This window comes from Seriola dumerili, unplaced genomic scaffold (assembly GCF_002260705.1).
Source record: "Seriola dumerili isolate Sdu_G_001 unplaced genomic scaffold, Sdu_1.0 BDQW01000002.1, whole genome shotgun sequence".
In the NCBI taxonomy this organism is placed as follows: Eukaryota; Metazoa; Chordata; class Actinopteri; order Carangiformes; family Carangidae; genus Seriola; species Seriola dumerili.
Genome location: NW_019174257.1, coordinates 6485577 through 6507211, shown reverse-complemented (window position 1 = coordinate 6507211; position 21635 = coordinate 6485577). Strand labels below are relative to the sequence as shown.

The 21635-nt window shown below is 40.0% G+C and overlaps 1 protein-coding gene across 1 annotated transcript in view; it reads right to left on the bottom strand.

Moving 5' to 3' along the window:
- Positions 1–481: 481 nt before the first annotated feature.
- Positions 482–21635, bottom strand: part of arid3a (AT-rich interaction domain 3A) — a 41190-nt gene continuing 20036 nt past the window's right edge. The window contains exons 4-9 of the mRNA XM_022744440.1: positions 7033–7105; positions 4828–5011; positions 3778–4025; positions 2889–3176; positions 1485–1574; positions 482–691 (exon numbers count right to left, since the gene is read on the bottom strand). Coding sequence (XP_022600161.1) covers positions 540–691; positions 1485–1574; positions 2889–3176; positions 3778–4025; positions 4828–5011; positions 7033–7105 — 1035 coding nt within the window. The 3' untranslated portion in view covers positions 482–539. The remainder of the gene's footprint in view (positions 692–1484; positions 1575–2888; positions 3177–3777; positions 4026–4827; positions 5012–7032; positions 7106–21635) is intronic.

Genomic DNA, 21635 nt, shown 5'->3' with positions numbered 1-21635 from the left:
TTCCTGCAGTGAGAGGATTGTTAAAGATTTAAATGATAAACACAATAGAGAATAACAATAATGATAATAATGACACTGAAAAGTTAAAATAAAATAAAAAAAATCTCTCCCCTAGAGGATAAAATATCGCTGTCAGTCAGTAGCTGTGTTTGTGTGTGTAAACAGTGCATTGCCCTTCCTAGTTATTACCAACTCCTTTGTTCTCTGATAATCTGTACATTTATGCAGAAATAAATAATTCACAGGTTGTGCATACATATTTGTTTAGCATATACTGGCTCTCAGTTGGGTTATTTTTTTTTCAAAATTATTTTGGCTATGAAGAACAAAAGAGGTGAGTTTGTGAGAGAAAACCTGAGATAGTGTACTTCAAGTGATCTGAGTTTCAGTTTGTGTCTTCCTGTACGGTTTATGGTTCTTCTCTTTTTGGCATAGATGATGTAGAAAATGAGGTTGATTTTTGGCTTTACTTAGCGTGGTAATTTGAAAAAAACATAAAAATAAAAAAAAAAAAATAAAGGGGAAAGGCTGTGGGTTTGTTAAGACAACGGGTTGCTGGAGGTTGAGATTGAGGTAGGTGTGTTCTCCTGCTGCTGAGGGGCAGCACGACCGCTGATTGCCGAGTTGGAGACAGACAATCCAGACGCACCAGATGAGGCCAACCCTGCTGCTGCCTGAGCAAAAAGAACGCCTAGATAGGAAAAGACACAAGAAACACAGAACTTAAAGTTACAAAGCATAAAGTATTTCCTGTTTAATGTAATCTCTATTTAAAAATTTAACTTAAAAGGAAAAGTTCAACATTTTTGAAAATACACTTATTAGAGTGTCAGAGGAGAAATTGGAGTTGGAGTTGGAGCTGAGAGGAAATTAGCCTAGCTTAGCACAAAGCTTATCACAACGTATCTTGTTTGTTTAGTTCGTACAAAAACACAAGTGTAAAAAGGACAAAGTGTGGTTTTACATGGCTAAAGTATTTCTTGGAGAACAAAAGTTTATCCATCTACTCAGCACCCAGTGTTGGTCTTCTTAAAAAGTACAATGGTACCAAACACAGTAACCTCAAGCGGTCCAGTAGCGTCAGACACCCCCCCCTTCACACCTTTTCAATGTTGGACACTCACGCTGACTTGATGCTACGTTGCACAGAGTTGAGAAAGCAGCAAAGGACGGAACGTCCCGCTCTAGTTCTCCCTTTTCATTCTTTACAACTATTTCTGTCACTTTACCTGTGTATAAATTCGGGTCAGACAACACATTATACAAATGACTTCTTTTCAAGCATAATCCCTCACTGTCACAGTAACTGCATCTGGCTGTTGTTCACCATGAAACTGTTCTTTCACTTATTTATTGGTTTATCTATCAGGGATAGTGCATTTTTAATAACGTGTAATAAATGTGCCAGAGTTCATCCATAGCCCCTGAACAGATGTTACAAAATCACCCCAAGTTTCATCATGTAACATGACAGCGATACTCACCAGTGTACACTACTCCATTGAGCTCCACTGACATGCTGATGCTGTTTGTGCCGTTGGTGGTGAGGTTCAGGGCTGAGTCCTGCCTGCCGTCTGTTAGAAAGACAAGCAGAGAGTGAAGCTGTGTTAACAAAACTTTAAACTTACACTTTAGTTTTATTTAACATAAAGACTGTGCTAGATCTCTCCATAACACTACTCCAATACTATCTCTCAGAAAAGCAACTTTGTGAGTGAATTTGCAAAAATGTCCAGTTAAACATTTCTCTGAAGTCACCTGTATCATCAGTACTGAGAAACAGTTTGTGTGTTCAATCAGATAGACAGTAACCCAGAAAAGCTGTGCTATAAGATCAAAGTGCATACCTGCAGAAGGGAATCCCCGCACAAACATGCACATTCTGTATGACTGTGTACATGCATGGTGCTTCCATGAGCTAAACAGGTCAACATATAGGCATGCTATAGGTTACTTCCTCACTGCTGGGTATTGTGGTTGGTGCTAAGATGACAAGAAAGTCTTGAGACACTAACTGTCAGTAAGAGCAAGAATGTGTGAAATTCAACTCATATAAATTCTGTAGTAAACCCACAGCAGGCATGATGTATTTATACTGATGTGCACTCTTGTCTCTTTTCAGCTGATTAAGACCCTTAATGAAAGAACATAGCAGAAAAACACAAGTTGGATGTAAAGCAAACCACAAGACAGAAATTGGTCAAGGTTGTAAATAACCTTAGACTCAGAGCAGGTTTTTGTTTGATTAACCATCTTGAAAGAGAAAGATTTTTCCGGAACAATATACTTTGTGCTGCTTGATTATTGTACTTCTGAGCACATGATTATGGATTTTCAGATTCCTCAAGTCACCACCCTACAGCCTCTTGTGTCATGCATGTCCACATTACCTTTAGGCAATGTCCTTCATCACTAGGGGTTAAAATTAAATTTTCACGTGGACGATATGCATATCATTGATGTCTGTTGAAACAAATGACCCTATTCCTATGTGCTGTCACTCTGATGGAAACAGATAAACGTGTATTAACTTGTGATTAAACAGAGTTAAAAATACTAATATTAATTGTCAGAGCAAGGATGAGATCTATAAGACAGGGCAGTATAGTTTTCCCAAAAGTTATTATAGATTTGAAAATACTGTTTAATTTGACAACAAAGTTGAGACAAAAATCTGTTAGATAGAATTGGAAACCTCTCTAAAGTAGGAATTTTAAACTGAAACTCAGCAGATGGGAAAAAAGCCGGTTCACATTTTTGTCTCATGTTGATAAGATAGTGGAGGACTTTCTCCTTCTAATGTGAAAACATGAAAATCATGTCTGACTGGTTATTTGTTTTACTCATGTTAGCTGGATAGATCAGAAACTTCCCTGTGTGATCAGTACCTTGGTTGTTGATGCGGATGTTCATGGGTATCTGGGCGGTCATGGCCAGCAGATTGTGTTGCAGCGCTCTCTGCAGCAGTCGGTGATGTTCCTCGGCCGGCAGCGCCATCTTTTTCTCTGGAGGCTCGCCGGCCTCCAGTTTGTCCCTCAGCTGCTCCAGAGCTGCCACCTGAGCTGCCATCGCTGCCTGGGCTGCCGCTGCCTGCACAGCAGCCACCGAGTGACCCGCAAAGGCCCCCACTGGCAAACGAGCCACACCGACTCCCGGCAGCGGCTGGCCTCCCTCTTCTTGTCAAACGGGACAGAAGGGAGAACTGAGTATGATGTGTTATCAACGCAAGATATAAATGACATTCCTCCCTGACAGAAAACCAGTTGGTCCAAGATGCACATGGTGTTGTCCCTGGTTAAGATCTGTTACAAATAATTTTTTCATTCCCATGAAATGGTGAAGATGCAGATTTGAGACTCTATATACTGTTGACCAGGGGTCTGTGTTTAAATAATTCTGGCTAACTGTTATATAAATTAAATTATCCTGTTAATTCTCATCCAGCTAACTTCGTTCTTTTGAAGTTTAAGGATTGATTTGTTAATCCTGGATGTGTAAAGGTATATAAAGGTAAAATAAGCAGAGAGATGAAACCATGTTCCCTCATTTAACTTTTCACTTCCTTGGGATTACAATTTGTGGAATACTGTAAATCAGGATCTTATGGCAGTAACACATTCATGTTTAACGTGATGTAAAAAAAGAAGACAAACAAAAATCTTCAATCAGTCATTAAATGTTTTGATGACTCAAAATCTCTTTCATGCTTCTAAAATTCTCATTTTCCAACATGACAGTTCTCCAACAATAAACAGCAGCATAATAAACAAATTTCACCTTTCTTGATCTTCTGGATGGGGGTCAGTGAGGCCCCGTTGGTGCCCACCGTCAGGCCCACACTGGGCGTGGGGAGCTTCGGCGAGGACAGCATGGTGGGTGTCCCATTGGGTGAGTAGGTGAAGAGGGAGCTGCCAAAGCTCTGTCGTCGGCCCTCCCGCCGATTACTGTCGATGGCTGCCTGGAGCTCGTTGGGGTTGCTCAGACCCCTCTTATCACATTCATATGGGTACAGGTACTTCATGTATCTGCGAGGAACACAATGTATTTAACTAAAAAGTCCTTCACACTGAGACATCCTGAACTCAGTCTATCTGAGACATTACTGTCTAGCCTACTGCTGAAAGTTGAATATATATAAAATATAAAAGGTTTAAGCTCATTTCTGGGTGGTGAAATTAAAGTGGCATTCTACCAATGTTACACACCAGGATCACTTCTCTCATAATGAGTTATATTCAGCTTGTGAAAACCAGTTGTATGTTGTTTTCTGTGGCTCTGTAGCAGCTTTGTCAAGAATATATCTCTGTTTGCACTTGGAGATGACAGAAAGATGAATTCTGTATAACAAATGTAGGGCTTTGAGTTTCATAGACCTGGCAGTCTCTGCTGCTTTGGTTTTGACCATTTGTTCATTAATTTGTTACCCCCAAGTCCCCCAGCTTTACGGACATATACAATACTTAGCCAGAGATCATGTCATGGATACCCTGACTATGATGAAACATGGCAGCTCTTAATCATACAAGAAATCGAGCAACGGACAATAACTTTAAGTGACATAAGTATCTCCTTAAAGTTATCGTCCGTTGCTTGAAAAAAGCTGAGCTAAATAATGAGAGGAAGATATCTGTGGTTCAGTTGATGACAGCTGTAGCAACCTAAAGTTATAGAAACTGAAATCACTTGCGATGATGCGTCTGTCCGATAAACAACTACTTGTACGATTTTAACAGTATGAATCCAAACAAACCGAACCAATAACCTTTCAGTTACATTTCAGACCAAGGAAAGACAACTGGAGGTGCAATAACACTCATGTGTACTGACTGTGTGCGAAGGGTGAAGGCTGCACTGGTGATTGAGGTAGGCAGGTTAAGTCCCTTGGTGATCTCTCTCCACAGTTTCTTGTTGATGACCTCCACTAGGCCGCCCTTCTCTGTTACCAGCCTGTAGAGCATGTACAGATCCAGGACCTGTTTGGCCATGATGGGAATACGATTCACAGGGGTTCCTGAACCCACACCACAGCACACACACACACACACACACACACACACAACACACAACACACACACACACACACACACACACACACACACACACACAACACAACACACACACCACACCGCGCGTCGCGCGCGCGTGCGCGCGCACACACACCCACACACACACACACACACACACACACACACACACACACACACACACACACACACGCAGGGGGAAAAGGTCAGGAGAGAAATAAAATACTATCATGGCAAGAAACTGCTTCTCATGTCAACAACATGCAGCTTCCTGAACACAGGCTGCAGAGAAAAAAGACAACTGATCAGGACGCAGAATCAGGGCTGAGGTATAATGACATTCATCATTATTTAAATCAAAGCTGGTGTTTATTCACCTCCTTATTTAATATATGACATTTGCTTTACCTAGGTCAGGAAACTCTTTGTCCCCCAGCTGATAATAAGGCTTTTTCTTAACTTTCATATACACAGCAAGGAGCAGACCAGTGTGAGCTCCAATGAAAGCCCAATAAAATGTTAAAATTAAATAATCTGACTGATCAATGGAGTGTGGATAAGTAAAGCCCTTTGCAGACACAGAAAATATAATATTGACTGCAAGGAAGAAGAGCGTCACAGGCTGCATAACTGATGGATTATAGAATTTATTTTACTGTTGAAGCCTTCATTACTGACCAACATGAGCACAAGGGGCACAAGAATCCCCTGATACATTTCTGCATAAACATCATAATTGAATTCATAAAAGAGTGGATTCTGTTTTCTAATACCCAACGGTACATAAGTATTGAATGACAGGATTTTTAATTGACATCTTTTAATTTTGACAAATTTCATAGAATTTTGAGAAAACATTTAAACATTTAAGTGTGTCTGTTGCAATATGCAAACCAGTATTTTACTTGTTGATGTTACTCAACCTGAGGCTGTTTTCTTGTCTCTGAACAATATACATGCAAACCAAGCATGAGACAAAATGCCTTGGGACAAGACCAAATCAATACCTACACGTTTATATTAATCTGTGACAAATGTTCTTTTCCCAGCAAAGAAAATCAAAGCTTTCATCAAGCTGATCTTCAAATTACATAATTTTAAATAATGAGTAATCGTAAATACAGTCCTCAGGCCCACTTTTAACATATTTAAATAAACATATTTGATATTTGATTTGCATGTTGAGGATCAATGCATCAGTTATCAGTGCAGCCTGCAGATGGTGCTCTCAGATTCTCACAGATGACTTGGCAGACCCGCCCATTGGCAGTGGCTCTGACAGTGTAAACATCTAGTACTGGTTGTTCAGTTGTGAGCACATGTGTGCTGTCTCCCATGTCAATCACCAACCCACTGATATGATTAAATCAGCCATTACTCAACCTGTCAAATCACCAACGCTGCTTGGTATTTATGAGAGAATAATCTCCAATACGCTGCTGGGCATGTGCGTACCCTATATGTGCAAATACAATGTTGTACAATCCACATTTTTACAAGTATGATGGTGAGTTTTCTGGAGACACATTCAAGACCCTGCATTGTGGCTGAGTCAGTGTTTCTGAGTGCGTGTCTGGGTGTGTGTGTGTGTGTGTGTAGTGCGTGTGTGTGTGTGTGTAGTGCTAGAAGTGTAGGCAGGGCCATGTGGACAGGCAACAAGATGGGAGGGTAAACCAATCCATTCCCAGGCATTGATACGATGTGTTCCTTCTAGTTATAGCCTGGGAACGACGCGACCATAAAGCAATCATCTCTGAAATGAATAAAGACCCCACCCATCTGAGTGAAAGATGAGTAGACAGCACTGTGTCGTATGTCAGAGAGAGACGGTGTAGTTCATCCTCTCTATAACCAACTAATAAGAGCTTCTCAATGACACTGAGGAGATATAATACGACAAGAAAAGAAACTGAATGGATAAGCTGTATTTTAATGAGTGAAAGCAAATGTGATGTGCTGATGCAGGGTTTATAGCATTAAAAACATACACACGTGCACAGTTACATACCTCTTTTTTGCATGAAGCTGAAGAGGTCATCCAGAAACTCCTTCCTTTTTGGGTCTCCATCCAGTTCATACAGCTGCGGAGAGGAAGAGGAGGGAGACTGATGAAGACGAGTGATGTTTTTATATCTAACAACAAATGTGTTTGAGATCTGACATAAGAATACCAAAACCAGGGAGCTCAGCTGTCATAAAAACAATCTCAACACATAACGAGGCATCGAGTAGTTGACAGAAAACGGCCTTGATGCCAGTACTGTTGCTATGACAACCAGCTTCACCATTTGTGACAGCGAGATGACCACGCTGTTCGAAAAGAAAGTAAATAAATAAAACCTGGTCACTTATAAATGGACAGTTGTACAGGAAGATCAGACATGAGAAATCAACCAGTTGCCTTCTTCTGATCATGAGAAGAGACGACAGAGAGAGAGGAACAGAGAAATGCTGTGGACCAGTCTGGCCTGATGAGAACCTCATGTGGGTCCAGCTGCTAGCGGGGCCCCGGGGTCTGGAAAGTTCAGTGAAAGTTAGCAGTAAAAGTGGGGCACCCACTCGGGGGAGTACAGTGAGACCATTGAGCCTGTGGTTGTTTTTCCAATCCAGTTTGCCAGTGTGATAGTGAAATATCTCATTGAGTGTTTTTCTATTTATGTGTCAACAAAATGTGGCACACACTTAATACTAACAGTTACTCTCTCATCAGTTACAGCGAGTCGTAAGAAGCATCAAAGTCTCATCAACAACATGTCACATTTATTTGTGGTAATGTAGTTTCATAATATGTTATTGAGAATAGCAGGCTGAGAAACAGAATGTACAATGAGCACCTCCAAACAAAACCACAGAAATGGAGCCATAGTGCACAGACACCCGCCCACAGCTAGTAGATGAGGCCATTATATACCTTTATGTTGTGAGTGCGCGCGCACACACACACACACACAGACACACACACACACACACACACACACACACACACACACACACACACACACACACACACCAACAACAACAACAACAACAACATCCTTTCACTCTGCCCCTCTTTAGATAAGAGTCACAAACTACAACCCACATTCCAATCCTGATCTGAGGAAGAATATGAANACACACACACACACACACACACACACACACAAAAACAACTTTTTTGATAACTGCTTAATAAATGTCTTAATTGTTCAAGCTTCTAACTTCTTTGGTTCCATCTTCATAATTGTGAACATTAATCAACAATCAAAATCGCTGCAAATCTATTTTCTTTCTATTGATTAATTGACTAATTGTTGCAGCACATTAATTTGACATTTGAAATTTGCAAACTGACTTACTTTCTAACCATAAAGCTACATCAATGAAAAGGAATAAAACACCTTTTCCCGACCTACAGGTTTAACAGAAAACAAACTGCCGTCACCTACTAAAGAGTTTCTGCGTTCATTAGCGATGCCAAGCTGCCATAAGATCTTATTATCTAGTGGGTAGGAGGGAACTGAACTGAGGGCTGAGGTGGATGGTTTGGTGGGGGATGCCGGCTAATGTACGGGCCTGCTGGAGGCAGGAGGGGAGTTTTAATTACAGGATGCATGCATTTCGTGAAGTGCCGTGCCATAAATCTTGGAAATTGCCCCCCCCACCCCACCCCCTCACCCTCCAGACCCCCATCCCCCGATGTTGGTTTATTCACTCTCTATCCCCCTCTCTGTCCTAATCACACAAACATTTCCCTAGCAGCTTTCTGGGTGCACATGGGAACAAGGGAGCTAATGCTCAGATCCCAATCCCTCCAGTCCTGCAGATGTGGTGACATAGCTGGATACTGGAGTACACGAGTAAAGTTTAGTATTCTAGTTCCTGTAATACCTAAAGAAAAAGGCTGAAAACCTCAATTAACAAAAGGCAGTTTCCCCTGCTTTTTCCCCGTAAGACACCAGCAGTCAGTGTGAGTGACACTACTGGGTATGAAACTAATTATTAAAGCTGAGTTTTTCATGTGATGACTGTTCAAACACAGCAATTTAAACAAGTGTGACTGCTCCGTTACAGTGTTGAAAGGCAGTATGTTGATAAGTTTCACTGTTTCCCTGCCAACTAAGGGAGCTGGCAGCCTACAGTGACGTGTCAACTGTGTTAACACGCTCACAGTATCTGTCTTACTAATGCATATCCAGTTTCAAGTCTCATTCAGTATTCGCTGTTAACATGGACGCAGTGTCCTGCAACAATAAAATAAATTCTTAGCTTGGTACCTTCTGTTTCTGCTATTTTACTTTTAAATATTCACTGCAAAAACTAGGATGAATGACATGACAACATCCCCTGGTGATGCATCGTGTCAGTATTTAGGATTTTTTAAAACAAGGACAATAATTTGTCCAGGATTTTGTCCGTTATATAATTTGTAGAATACACAGCCTGATACAATCCAACAACTAAGGTATTAATAGAATGTTGATGTGCATGTATAGAGTCACATTATGTTTATATGAACTAGATTATTCTTTAATTAATCCAACTGAGAAAATACCTGAAATAAGAAATGGCCTTTTAAATTACATTTTTAGTTACCTTAATTTGAATAAGTATACTCAAGAGTAATCATAAAGGGGTAAGGAAGGCTTCAATTCTAATCAAATTCCTAAAGAGGAAGTCCTGTTAACACCTTAATCAAATCATGACTATATCAGTGCAAACTGTGGCTCATGGCAGGACACATGTGTCAATCAAACTGCCAAATGACGCATATTCTTTATCTATTCACATTTACAGTATAGCTGTAAAAAAAAACAAAAAAAAAACTGCTTGACACAGTTATCAAATAAAAATTTTCACAAAATAAAGGCTGGATGTGGAGTTCAACACTGGAAACAAACTGATGCTGTAATGTGGTGTGGGAACAACAACCAATAGCTGTTGTTCAGTGGTTCAGTTCACTGTTCATACAATATATAAAACATGACAACCTGTGGCTTGGACAGAAGCTGGTAATGGACTAGTTCCATTATGGAGAATAAATATACAAGTTCTAGAAAAATCATTTCAGATATGTTTAGGCAATAACAATAACAAATGCTCTTTGGATGCTCTGATTTTCTTTATTAAACTAAACATCTTTGGGTTATGGGCTGTTGGTCATACAAAACAAGACATTTGATGGTCTGTAAGAAATTATAACAAGCCTTTTTCACAATTTAATAGACCAAATTATTGCTAATTGCTTAATTTGGCAGATTAATCATGATAAAAATAATCAGTAGCTGCAGCCCTAAAGGAGATAAGTAGCTGAAAAGAAACAGTTATGGAAAGAGGAGATATCATCAAAGTGGGACACCTGTTTGACCAAAGCTAACACATAGAGAGCCAGCCAATCAGGATCCTGTCCAACCGGCAAGATCACTGCCACCCACAACCCCTCATTATATACTTTCTCCCTGTCTGTCTGCCTTTATCTCTGTTTTCCCCTCATTGTTTTCCTCTACTCTTCTCTCTATTTGTCTCTCTATTACACTCGTCCACTTTTCTCCTCATCCCTTAACTTCCCTCAATTTCTATCAGTTGTCTCCTGCCCTCTCTAAGCTCCATGTATATAAACTCCCACCAACCACCCGCACACACATACATAGACAAACACACACACTACATACAGACATTATCAGGCTGAGGTGGGTGTGGTCGGCTCATATAGGTTTTCATGTCTATAGTATGTATGCTGGGGTTAGGGGCCTCTCCTGGATTAAAGCTCTGCTATTCAGATAAACGACAAGAAACTAGATAAATGACTAGAAACTGGGCCAACTAGTAACGCCTGGAGCCAGATCACGCCCCTTCACCAAATCCCCTGGAACAAAAAGGCCCATTAAAACTACAGAGCAAAAGTCCAGATCATTTAATAGGCTGTTTTCAAAACTTAACATTTCATGAACTTTTTTCTGCATTCCCAAACAGATTATAGAGAAAAAGATCAACGATTACGGAGTATACGAGTTGGAGAGGATTTAAACAGATCTTTTGTAACATCAAAGACAAAAGTTTGTTCCGGTGACAAATGTGACAGAGGAAAGTTAACCAAATGCTGTTTTAAGCACCAAGACTTCAGAGCCACATTTGAACAGGCATTTAGTGTTTAACTGTTTTCTGATAGTTTCCCACCCTGGCTGTGTATGTAGGTCAGCGACAGCCTGTCTGCAGATAAATTATAAACAGAAAACAAAGTGGTTTTATATGGAAAATAATCAGTAACCAAAGAGCACCCTGTTGCTGCAGCTTTGCAGCCATCAAAGCAGTGGTGGTGGTGGTGGTAGGTAATACTGTAAGGAGGGGGTGTATGTGTGTGTGTGTGTGTGTGTGTGTGTGTGTGTGAGGGGGAAGGGGTTCACTCTACCATTAATGCAAATGGCAGTTAGTGAGCCAGCGGCACACAAGTGTCACATAGCACATAATAGAGGCTTTGCAACTGAAAACCAAAACTGAGAGGAGATGGGGTATCGCCAACACGTTTCCTTACACCTGCCAATCACCTCGATCACCTTGAGGGGAAGCTGATACACAAACAATCATGAACACAAACTATCTAAAAGTCAAAGTAAAAAAAATAAAATAAATAAATTTAGCATTCACTTCATGTGCAAAATTAAATGACGTTGGCTCATTGGCTTTTCCTTATAAATGTTTGGCCTCAATGCTGTTGCTTGAAAGTAATTTTGTGGAAGGGCCACAACAGCGTTGCCAGCACTATTAACACAAATGTCTGTGACTGACTGATGGTGACTGACTTCATTTTGAAGTGGGAAGTGAGAATTTCTGCTTTTCCGGTCAGAAATTTTAACTAGAACGCCCCCTGAAGTTGAATTTTCCGACTCAGAAAGTCAGGAGAACCTCACCAACCCAGACCTCAAAATCCAAGATGGCTGCTCTCCACACCAACAGAAATGAAAGCTGTAGTAATATTCTGTTTATTAGAATTTCTGTCTTATTTATGTCTCATTAAATCAGTCATACACACATTACTGTTCAACTTCTATCTGTGGACATCTGTTGCTACGGTATTTGTATGTGCAAAATACCGTGTAATGCCTGAAATCAAATCTTTCGACTTGTACTGGAATGCGGTCAAATCTGGTGTGACGTCATTCCCAGATCTGACATTCGATTTCAGAGGCAAGTGGAACACAGCATGAGGGAGTGGGTGAGTGACTGAATGAGTGATCAAGTTACACAATTGGTAGGCGGCTGAGTGTTTCTCCATTGGCCATTGCTCTTGTGAAATAAATTGGGGAAAAAAAGCAGTGTTGCCAACTTAGCACATTTGTTGCTAGATTTATCAACCTGTCAGACCCCTTTAGTGATTTTTGTTTCTTCAAAAAAAGCACCTAGAGACAAATTTATCGACTTTCCATAGAAGACAGTCGCCACTATAACCCACAACTGAGAGGCTCACCTCTCTCCGTCCACTTTGTTCAGTGAGTGGCAGCGAGGCGGTGCAGCAGTTTGTTACCCAGACGCCAAACAACATTGTGGTTATACAATCAGGATTTTAGCAGTAGAGCAGCAGCTTGACTGAAGGCTAATTAACACGTAGTCTTAATGGGCAGTGTTTCGGTCACTATTTCATAACATTAAGAGCAAAACAGCTTTATTTGGGAATTTGGCTATAGCAAAATACTGAGCACAGAGAGTAGAAGAGAAGCAAACAGGTAAAGGACTGTAACCGGCTGACACTAGGCAGAATGCAAATATGACATAGTTGTTTACAGTGGTTCATGAAGAATAGGCTAAGAGGAAGTAAGAGGAAGTGTGATGTTGGGACAGCACACTGGTGCACATATGTGTACCTATGTACATGTAAGTGTACTGGCACCTCCTATAGTGCTACATGCACATGCATGTAGCAATGTTAGGCGGCGGGGGTGTTCATCTTCATACAGATTGAGGACAAGGTTCAGCTCTTTCTTTATCCTATTTATAGTAGAGTAAAGTATATCGTGAGCACTGAAGGTTGAGTGTATTTATCTCTACCTTGTTGAAACTAGTGGATCTGTTTGGTAGCTGCAGTACAGACTAAAGGTGAGTTTTTGAAGGTTTTTTTTCCTGTGGCTGTAGACAGCAGAAAGCTGGTTTACACTGAGACTAAATCCCCTTTAATCCAACACTGAAGGACCAGTTTCACAACATAATAATTCATAATAATCTAAGTCCTTGGGTTGTTTCTTCTCATGAAAGAGATTAGTATGAACATGTTTTCTTAATATCCTCCAGCTTGAGTTGAATGGGAAAATGCTGCTGTCTCAGTCATGTAATGCTGCTGTGTGTAACACTTTTAAGCATGACTAGATCAAATTAACTCTGATAATCTAGGATAACAGCTGTGCATAAAGAGACTCTGATGATGGTGGACTGTCTCACAAAGCTAGTTTGTAGACATAAAAAGAGCTGATAAGAATCTTAAATGTAAACACACAAACAAATATATGAAAGAGGGGGAAGGGAGGCTATAGCTAACAGGGAGAGGGGCTGAGGGTGGGTGAGTCTTGATACGGCTCATGAACACATGATCAGCCATATTAAAACACAGCATTGTTCCAGACCAAAGCCCTTTTTATGAGTGTCATTATTGTACCCAAGAAAAACACAGCCACCAACACAACATCGCTTCAGTGTTCCCACGAAGAAAATACACAGTCATGTCAAAGCATCAACATTACTTTAATCGCACAATACAATGCACCGCCTTTGTTCCTGTAAGTACAAAATGACAGTGATGACATGCAATGATGTATTATTCATAAGTGTCAAACTATAATTTACTGTTCACTATAAAATGAGCTGTTGGGTGTTATCATGCAACGAATATGACTGGGTGAACAGTAAACACATGGCACTGGTTCTTTTTTTACTCTTCACCTGTAATTGTTTACTTGAATGTGTGTTTTCACTGGAGTGCCACATCAGACAATATTTCATTATTCAAATGTAATGATGAGACGATTAATTTTTTGATTTGTTGTTTGTTTCAGAAAACAGTCAGAAATCACCCATCACAGTTTCCTTCTGCTTAAGGTGACGTCATGAGGTGTCTTGTTTTGTCCAGTCCAACAGTCCCTTCGATTACCTACAATACTCGATTATCAAAATAAATGCTGATTGATTTTATGGCCTATTAATCACAAATAAACAAAAGCAGTGAGTTCAAGCAGTATGACCACAGAGAGATCAAAAGCCCTAGAAACCCCAGTAAATTCCTGTTTTATTGATTGCTGTACTGTAATATAGACGTTTTTGCTGTTTCTGTAAACGGTGGTTTATATAAAAATATCTATATTTAATGTAAGAAAAAATGAGGACACACTAGCTAAAAGCCTTCCTTGAGAACAGAGACCTTCACTGGATACCAGATGAGGTCAAAGCTAAATATAATCCTGGATTGTAAATTCGGTTCATCAGTTTTGGGTTCACGTAAATATGGCCTCCGTAAAAACACAGTTTCTTTTGTGTACAGAGGGAATTTCATGGAGGGGGTTTACATGCAGGACCATTATTCAATTTTACTGCAATGACGGCAATACTATGTCGTCTGAAGCTAGTATCCGATTTTGATATGATTTTGATTTAAATTCTGATGTTGAAGATGAATGCAGCTGAAAGTCACGAGACACGGTAACACCACAGGCTGATTTATAAAAACACACAACATGGTGGTCTGGAAACTGGAATACTAAAAATGAGAAGAGGTTTAGAGTGGCCATAATTGTTCCTTTTTGGATTATTTAATGAGATAACGACAAAACTACACTGCTTTTGTTGAATGACACAGTTTAAAATATAAATCAAAACACATGTACAGCAATTATTGAAAGACTGATCCATCTTCTAAAGACTGGGTGAGAAACTAGGTATTAAATGGCACTTGAACTGATTTCTTAATCTGTGTGTTCTGCTTGACAGCTAACTCATAAAGACTGAAATTCTTGAAGTGACAAGCCCATGTTCTTGGTTTTCTTTCTCTTTGTTGCTCAGGATTATGTTTTGCCACTGTTTGCATGAGACCTTCCAAAGATCACCTGTTAATCAAACAATGAGAGCAAAACATTGACAACTCCTTATGACACAGACCTTCAGAATCAACAGTGCATTTACAAGCACCTTAGTCACCAGGTTACTCAGAGAAACCAGGTGAATCAAAGACAAGGGGCAGGAATAAATCTATTGTAAAATATAGAAGATAGAAGATAGAAGATATCCACAAAAGTAGAAAATGGACCAGAATGCAATGCAGCCATAAGTCAGGGACAGTCTCACAAGTGAGCCAACAAACAAACACCATTCTTTGATCAGAAATGACAAATTTCACAGCCTTTTTTCTACTAAACATACAGAGGCAACTGAAACAGATGATGACCAAGGCTAAAACTGAAACCAACAACACTGCTGAGATCTATCAGCATAGAAGGATAAGAGAATATTTCCCTGCTTAAAAAATTACTAAAAGTGTAAGTGCCAAATTAGTTTTCATCATTTCTGCTGGACAGTTTAGTTACAGTGGAAATTAGCCACCACTAAGTTTCAGTCTACTTCAGTCTTATTTTAAATTGCGTCCTTGAGCGTCTTATGTACATGTGGAAAATAACTTAATCCAGTCAACTGACAGCAGCGTGACAGAAACTGCACTGACATGTCTCCATATACTGACATCTATAATGAATCCATCTTTGTTTCTCTCCACTCCGTCCTGGCCTTCCCCATCCCCCACATGCACACAATTAACAGCTACAATAGAGCTGTCCAATTGCACTTGCATTGAACGATGTTTTATTGACAGGAAGGATCAAATACATCATAACCCTAACTGACCGGCTGACCTCGTAAATTCAACTCTATCGACTGAGGAAGAGGAACAAACAGCCTGCCAAGACAAACAGCACCGCTGTGGCTGATTGTATCCAAGTTTGCTTTATCTGCAACAGTCACATTGGCCCCAAAAAATGAAACGAGACGATAAGCGAGTTAGAAAAAGAAACCGAGAATGATACACAAGCAGGCTGCATAGCTGCTGAATAAAACCACACGTTTGAATGTGTAGAATGTGGGACAACACTACGCAGCAGTGATTCATAAATCCCCTGTAGCCATCTCTGCCATCTCTCTTTTTTAAGGTGCCTAAAATCAATTTGTTTCAAGATGTCAGGATTTTCCATGGCTATAAAATTATTTATAAGATTCATTCTATCTTATTTTTTAATGAAGTTTCTCAGTCTGGTTTCCATCACCCTCCAGAACCAATGTGTAGGAAACCCTTTCATTTCCAGACACCATAACTTTCCTGGTGCTGGAATACAACTCTGGAAATTCAATATTGTCCCAGAAATGATCTTTGAGAACATGCTTTCTTTATGGTGTGAGAGGTGGTAAGTGATGCCTTAGTCTGCAGGGCTGTGCCAAAAGTCTTTTTTGCTTGGCTTCTGTCCAGTATAATTGGATATACAATATCCCCTGCTAACATGAGAAAAAGGTGAAAACCAGTTGATGAGGATAGGACATGAAACCAGAATGAACACTATCCTGCGCTTACATGCACTCCATTCCTGCATGCTACTGTCAGCTGCCATGGCCTGTAGTTTTGGATAAGAATCAGAAATAGCAGCCAGCTTTCCCAGGGCCCTCGAGAGTTTGATGTATGTAGCTGTGAGCAATCTGTTCTAACCGCACTGCTAATGAGTACTATCACGATGATGGATGCCCAGTCTGGGAAGGGCAAAGCTGAGCAGACCGAGGGAGGGGAAGTGGGTGTAGCAGCAATTTAGGATCATAAAACGATGTGTTGGAAGGGAGCAGCCAAAAGAATGACACTGCAGTATCAGTTGTTTGGTACTTTCGTTTCAAAGCCTTTTTTAAGTGTCATTTCCCTCACAAATATATTTTCATAAATGTTTCTTCAAACCAGCCTTCTTCGAAAATGGCAGATAAAGTTTGACCTAGATAATCATCTAATGAGCATTTGCGTGAAAGCTGAAGGTATTTATTCAGCGCCAGTGCAGATGCTGTGATAAGGTGCACGTCTCAAGGCAGAAAGATGGAGAAAGAGATAGGGGAGTAGCTGAAGTTTCAGAGGAAGGTCTGTAACTGTTTTTATATACAAGAGGACAACGAATGATATTTAATCTGGCCCAGAAAGGCTAAAAAAAAGGCTTTCTGCTACACTGCTGCTCCTCAGCATGCAGCAAGGTGCTCCATGCTGAGCAGCAGACACGTGGTCAGGTTGCTTACACAGTCAATCAGAGTGATGGATGGGCAGGGCAATGAGTTTAATGGTTGACAATAGTGGCCTTAAAAACATGTCTGGCCCACCCAGCCCCATGGAGGGCAGATATCTGTCCATGTGCCTCATCAGAGACTGAGATGTTGTGGCCACGTGGCTAATCCCGCCCCAATCAATAGGTGGACAGGCTGCCGTTTGACCTCAAACATTCCCTGGCTTTGTCCTCTGCATGGAGCTGCAGTCTTTCAATTCTGATCTGGGACACTTAGCAGCACAAAATAGAACCCTAAGACAAGCAACTGACACAGGACTTAGAGATACCCTGAGGAGTTTTTTTGTATGCTATTTTGTAAACAAACAAAGTGAAGTTTACATTCACTATTTCTCACCAATATGCATTGTGTGTGAATGCATCTCAAAAAAACATTTGTAGAGTTGATCTTTGGAAAAATTTATAGCCTTGTTTGCTTGCATGCAAACCTAGTTTTGCAATTCTTGTATACATCCTGTTTGTAGATGTAGAAACTGTCACAGACCTTCTCCCTGAACCTTGACCTGCCTTTGTAGGTGCATTACTACATTTCTTGTCCTCTACCAGATTTCAGTTACAGAAATAGTGTGAATCAACCGTACCTTTAAATCTGAAAACTGAAATTCAAATCAGCTTTTAAAAGGACAACTGCTCTGAGACTATTTTTCAGTCAAAACTTGGAAGTTTATATAGTAACAAAAATATCTAGAAAACCAAAAACATTCTGCACATATTTTACTATAGTATTTACACCACTTCCCTCACACTGTACACGTGTCTTTTCAACATTTATATTATTCTATGTGATTTTTTACTTATTTTTTAATAGCAGGCAAACCACAAGTGTTAGTAATAATATTATTGATGGCTCCATTACCATTCAAGCATACCAGTAAGCCTGGTCACTGATCCAGCATGCACAATACCAGAGCCCTGGAATTTAAATGTAATAAAACCGTTATTAATGTTGTTAGCAATACGCACACTTTTCTTGCTATGACATGTCAAGATATCTGAAGTGAAAAAGGCGTATTATCAGTTCATATCGGTGCCATATGTAGGTTAAGAATTACTATTTGTATCTGTAATTTGAAGAGAGCCAGGTCTCTTGCCATGGCTACACAATTAAAAAAGGTCGGCTATTATCATACAGACAAGAGTAGGCAGCTAGACGGTCAAATGTGCCTCAAAGATTATGAGTCAAAGCACTAATAGAGTCTTTTATGATACAGCGTGAGGGAAGTGTGCCCTGCTCTGCATAATGTTTGAACTATTGGCTGCATAGCCTCTTAGAGTCACATCTGAAAACATGCTGATTTGTTTTGCTCTCTATTGCTATCCAGTCCAGTTTCATTTCACACCGGGACAAAGAGCAACTCAGACCTTGAAAATGTGCAGCTAAAGTATCTTTATCTGTGTTTGACCTATTTCTTAATTGATTCTTTCAAGAATTAAAGCTTTCAACACACGCTTCCCTTTCAGAAGCATTCTGAAGGTGAAGCACACATGCAAGTCTTTTGTTCAAATGAATGCCTTCCACTAGGTCGTTTTATGAAAAGATGTCAGTTAGGGTTTGCATTCAGTGCAGATCTACACTCAGTTGGCAGTTTATTAGGTACACCTAATAAAACATGTAATCCAAAAACCCTGCAATAAATCCACCTTCATGAAGGTTATAATGTTCAATTTTTACTAAAAGTGTTGAATCAAATGTGCGATCATTTTGCAGAATGTAGTTTGTGGTAGTGCTGAAATGTAGTAGTTAATACAGAGAAGTGATTTTTATTTAGCCCCTACTAAATTATATAAAACATCTGTCAGTATAACACGATACAATTCAACAGCAACACAAACTACAGCCTCCAATATCACAACACAGTTGAATCATCACCTCAAATAAACTAGAGACTGAGACGATTTTGGTGCTTGTATTTAGATGTTAAGTAATGCAAGGGCAAAAGAGAAGAAAGAGATGAAGCAGCACTCACATATTTCCTTTAGAGAGGATTACGGTACAGATAAAAAATATGATTCACACATAACCTTGGCAAAGACAATAAAGGATGTAGGGCATTTGTGTGAGTCTATCGAGCGCACAATAGTCATTTTCTCATTCTATATCAATGTGTAAAGAGTCAAGAGGAAGCTTGTGGGAGAAACCATACAAGTCATCAGGGAATGTGCCAAAATAAAATGAATACTGTACAAATAAAACAGGACAGCAAATGAAAAAGACAGGACGAAAGAGCTAGCCTCAGCCTTTACGCAATCTTTGTTTACATTCCTGCTTCAACCCCCTTCTCCTCCTCCGTATTGAGCGGCTGTCAATTTCCAGAATCCCCATGGCTGTACAGTTTCTGACATCAGCTCCATGCTGCACGCTAGGTGTTGGACACGATTCAAATGCTCTGCAGCGCTTCACAGACAAAATGAGCATGTACTAAACACTCTACTTGGCACTGGTTCAAAGCCCAACGCCAACTGACTGACTTTTCCTGTTCCTTCGGTCACACCTACCCTTTCCCCTCGACACTGTTCCTCCTCCTCTCAACAGGAAGACTTTCAGAGGCCTTCCCATGCTGCCTCTGCCTTTGTATTTGGCCTTTTGTTTTCGTGACATGAACAAGGCCCATTAACTCCTAGTTTTCTTTTTGTTAAACACAGATCACTGCACATAGGCACAAGTTAATAAATTCAATAAAAACTCCCCTATGCCCATTAATTCAACCACTGCAGTCTTGAGTTAACAAAACAGATTTCAGATGATGTGCTTTACATAACTTCAAATAATTTGTTGCTCTGGAGTTAATGTTCCCTGAAATAATGAATGAAATCCGAGCAAATGGACTGGTGTCAAATATCGCAGGAATAATGACCAAACTATGCAAAGACACAGCTTGACATAGCTTCACGTCAGTTGTTATCAGTTCATTAACAACAAAAAGACCACAGGGCACGGGGATCAAAGACGAAATGTAATTTAACCTGAATCGATGCAGTTAAGTGTCATTTCATTGCATAACTCTACAAACCTATCAACAGTATTCTATAGAAAGACTGGGTGCACAAACAGTCATGAATGACATTTAGAAATTAAGAAATACCTGTCTGAGCAGCTGTGAAAATGCACAGGTTCATACAAAATGCAATAAACAACATGCTTCGACCTGTTTATACAACCCCTAGGCAGATCAAAAGGCCTCATGGTGGAATATAAACCCAACGATCACTTATCAGACAGCTGTATCAGCAGAAACCTGACGGGCAATCCCAATAAGTGTCGCTTCCAATTGGCTCTCATTCGAGCTACACTTCCTGTTGTCACTAACAGCCCCCTCCCCCCACTCCCAATGTGTGTGTGTCTGAGCAATTTAATGTTTAATGCCAACTCCCCTCCATTCACCCTGATCATGGTGAGTGCCATGAATTTTTAAAGACATCCCCACTTTACTGTCCATCTGGGCTCCATCTGCCCAGCTGCTGGTGTTTAAAGCAGACAGAGACACAGGAGAGGAGACTTCAAAGCCTCTGCATGGCCTCTGGACGATTTCTGGTCAGAGAAGGATATTGTTTATAAAGGGGGCAGGGGAGCAGTTATATGAGATGTATACCATAGCAATGAAGAGATCTCACATTAATGAAACCAGATTGTAATTGTAAATCCACAAACATTTCTTTGGATACAGAGTGGCTCTGGAGGCAAAGAACTGCAGTGTTTCTAGAGAACTGAAACAGGGAAGGCCCTGTGAAATTATCTTAATTAAAACACAACACAAGACTTTTCTCATCCCTTCATATTAACTTCTTTCTGCTTTTGTAATCTCGGTATCATCAAAAATGAGGGTCAAGCCTCAATGTATCTCCGAGAACAAAATAAAGCTAGATGATATCTAACCGTCATAATGTTGAGAGTTCAGCAGATAGCCAACACATTTATCTAGATAGCTATTAGCTAACATAGCTAACATGGATAACATAAAATGTCTGGATTTGTGGTTGGTACCAAGACAAAGATAAAACAAAACACTTATTAGATTATAATGTCTCTTAACACCACTGAATGACTTTGTATATTTAAAGCCTGTTCAGAATGATGCACAATTAATCAAACTTGGGTACCAAAGTAACAATAATATCTAGATCATTTCCATTTCAACTGGCTTCACATTTTGACATCTTCTTTAAAGCATCAATTTACAAAAAAAAAAAATTTTTAATCAAACCAAAATAACTATTTCATACTTATTCAGCACTAGAGCTATTCAATGATCAAATATTAGCTGGGTGACTCAATAAACACAGACAGGTATTTAACTGGTGG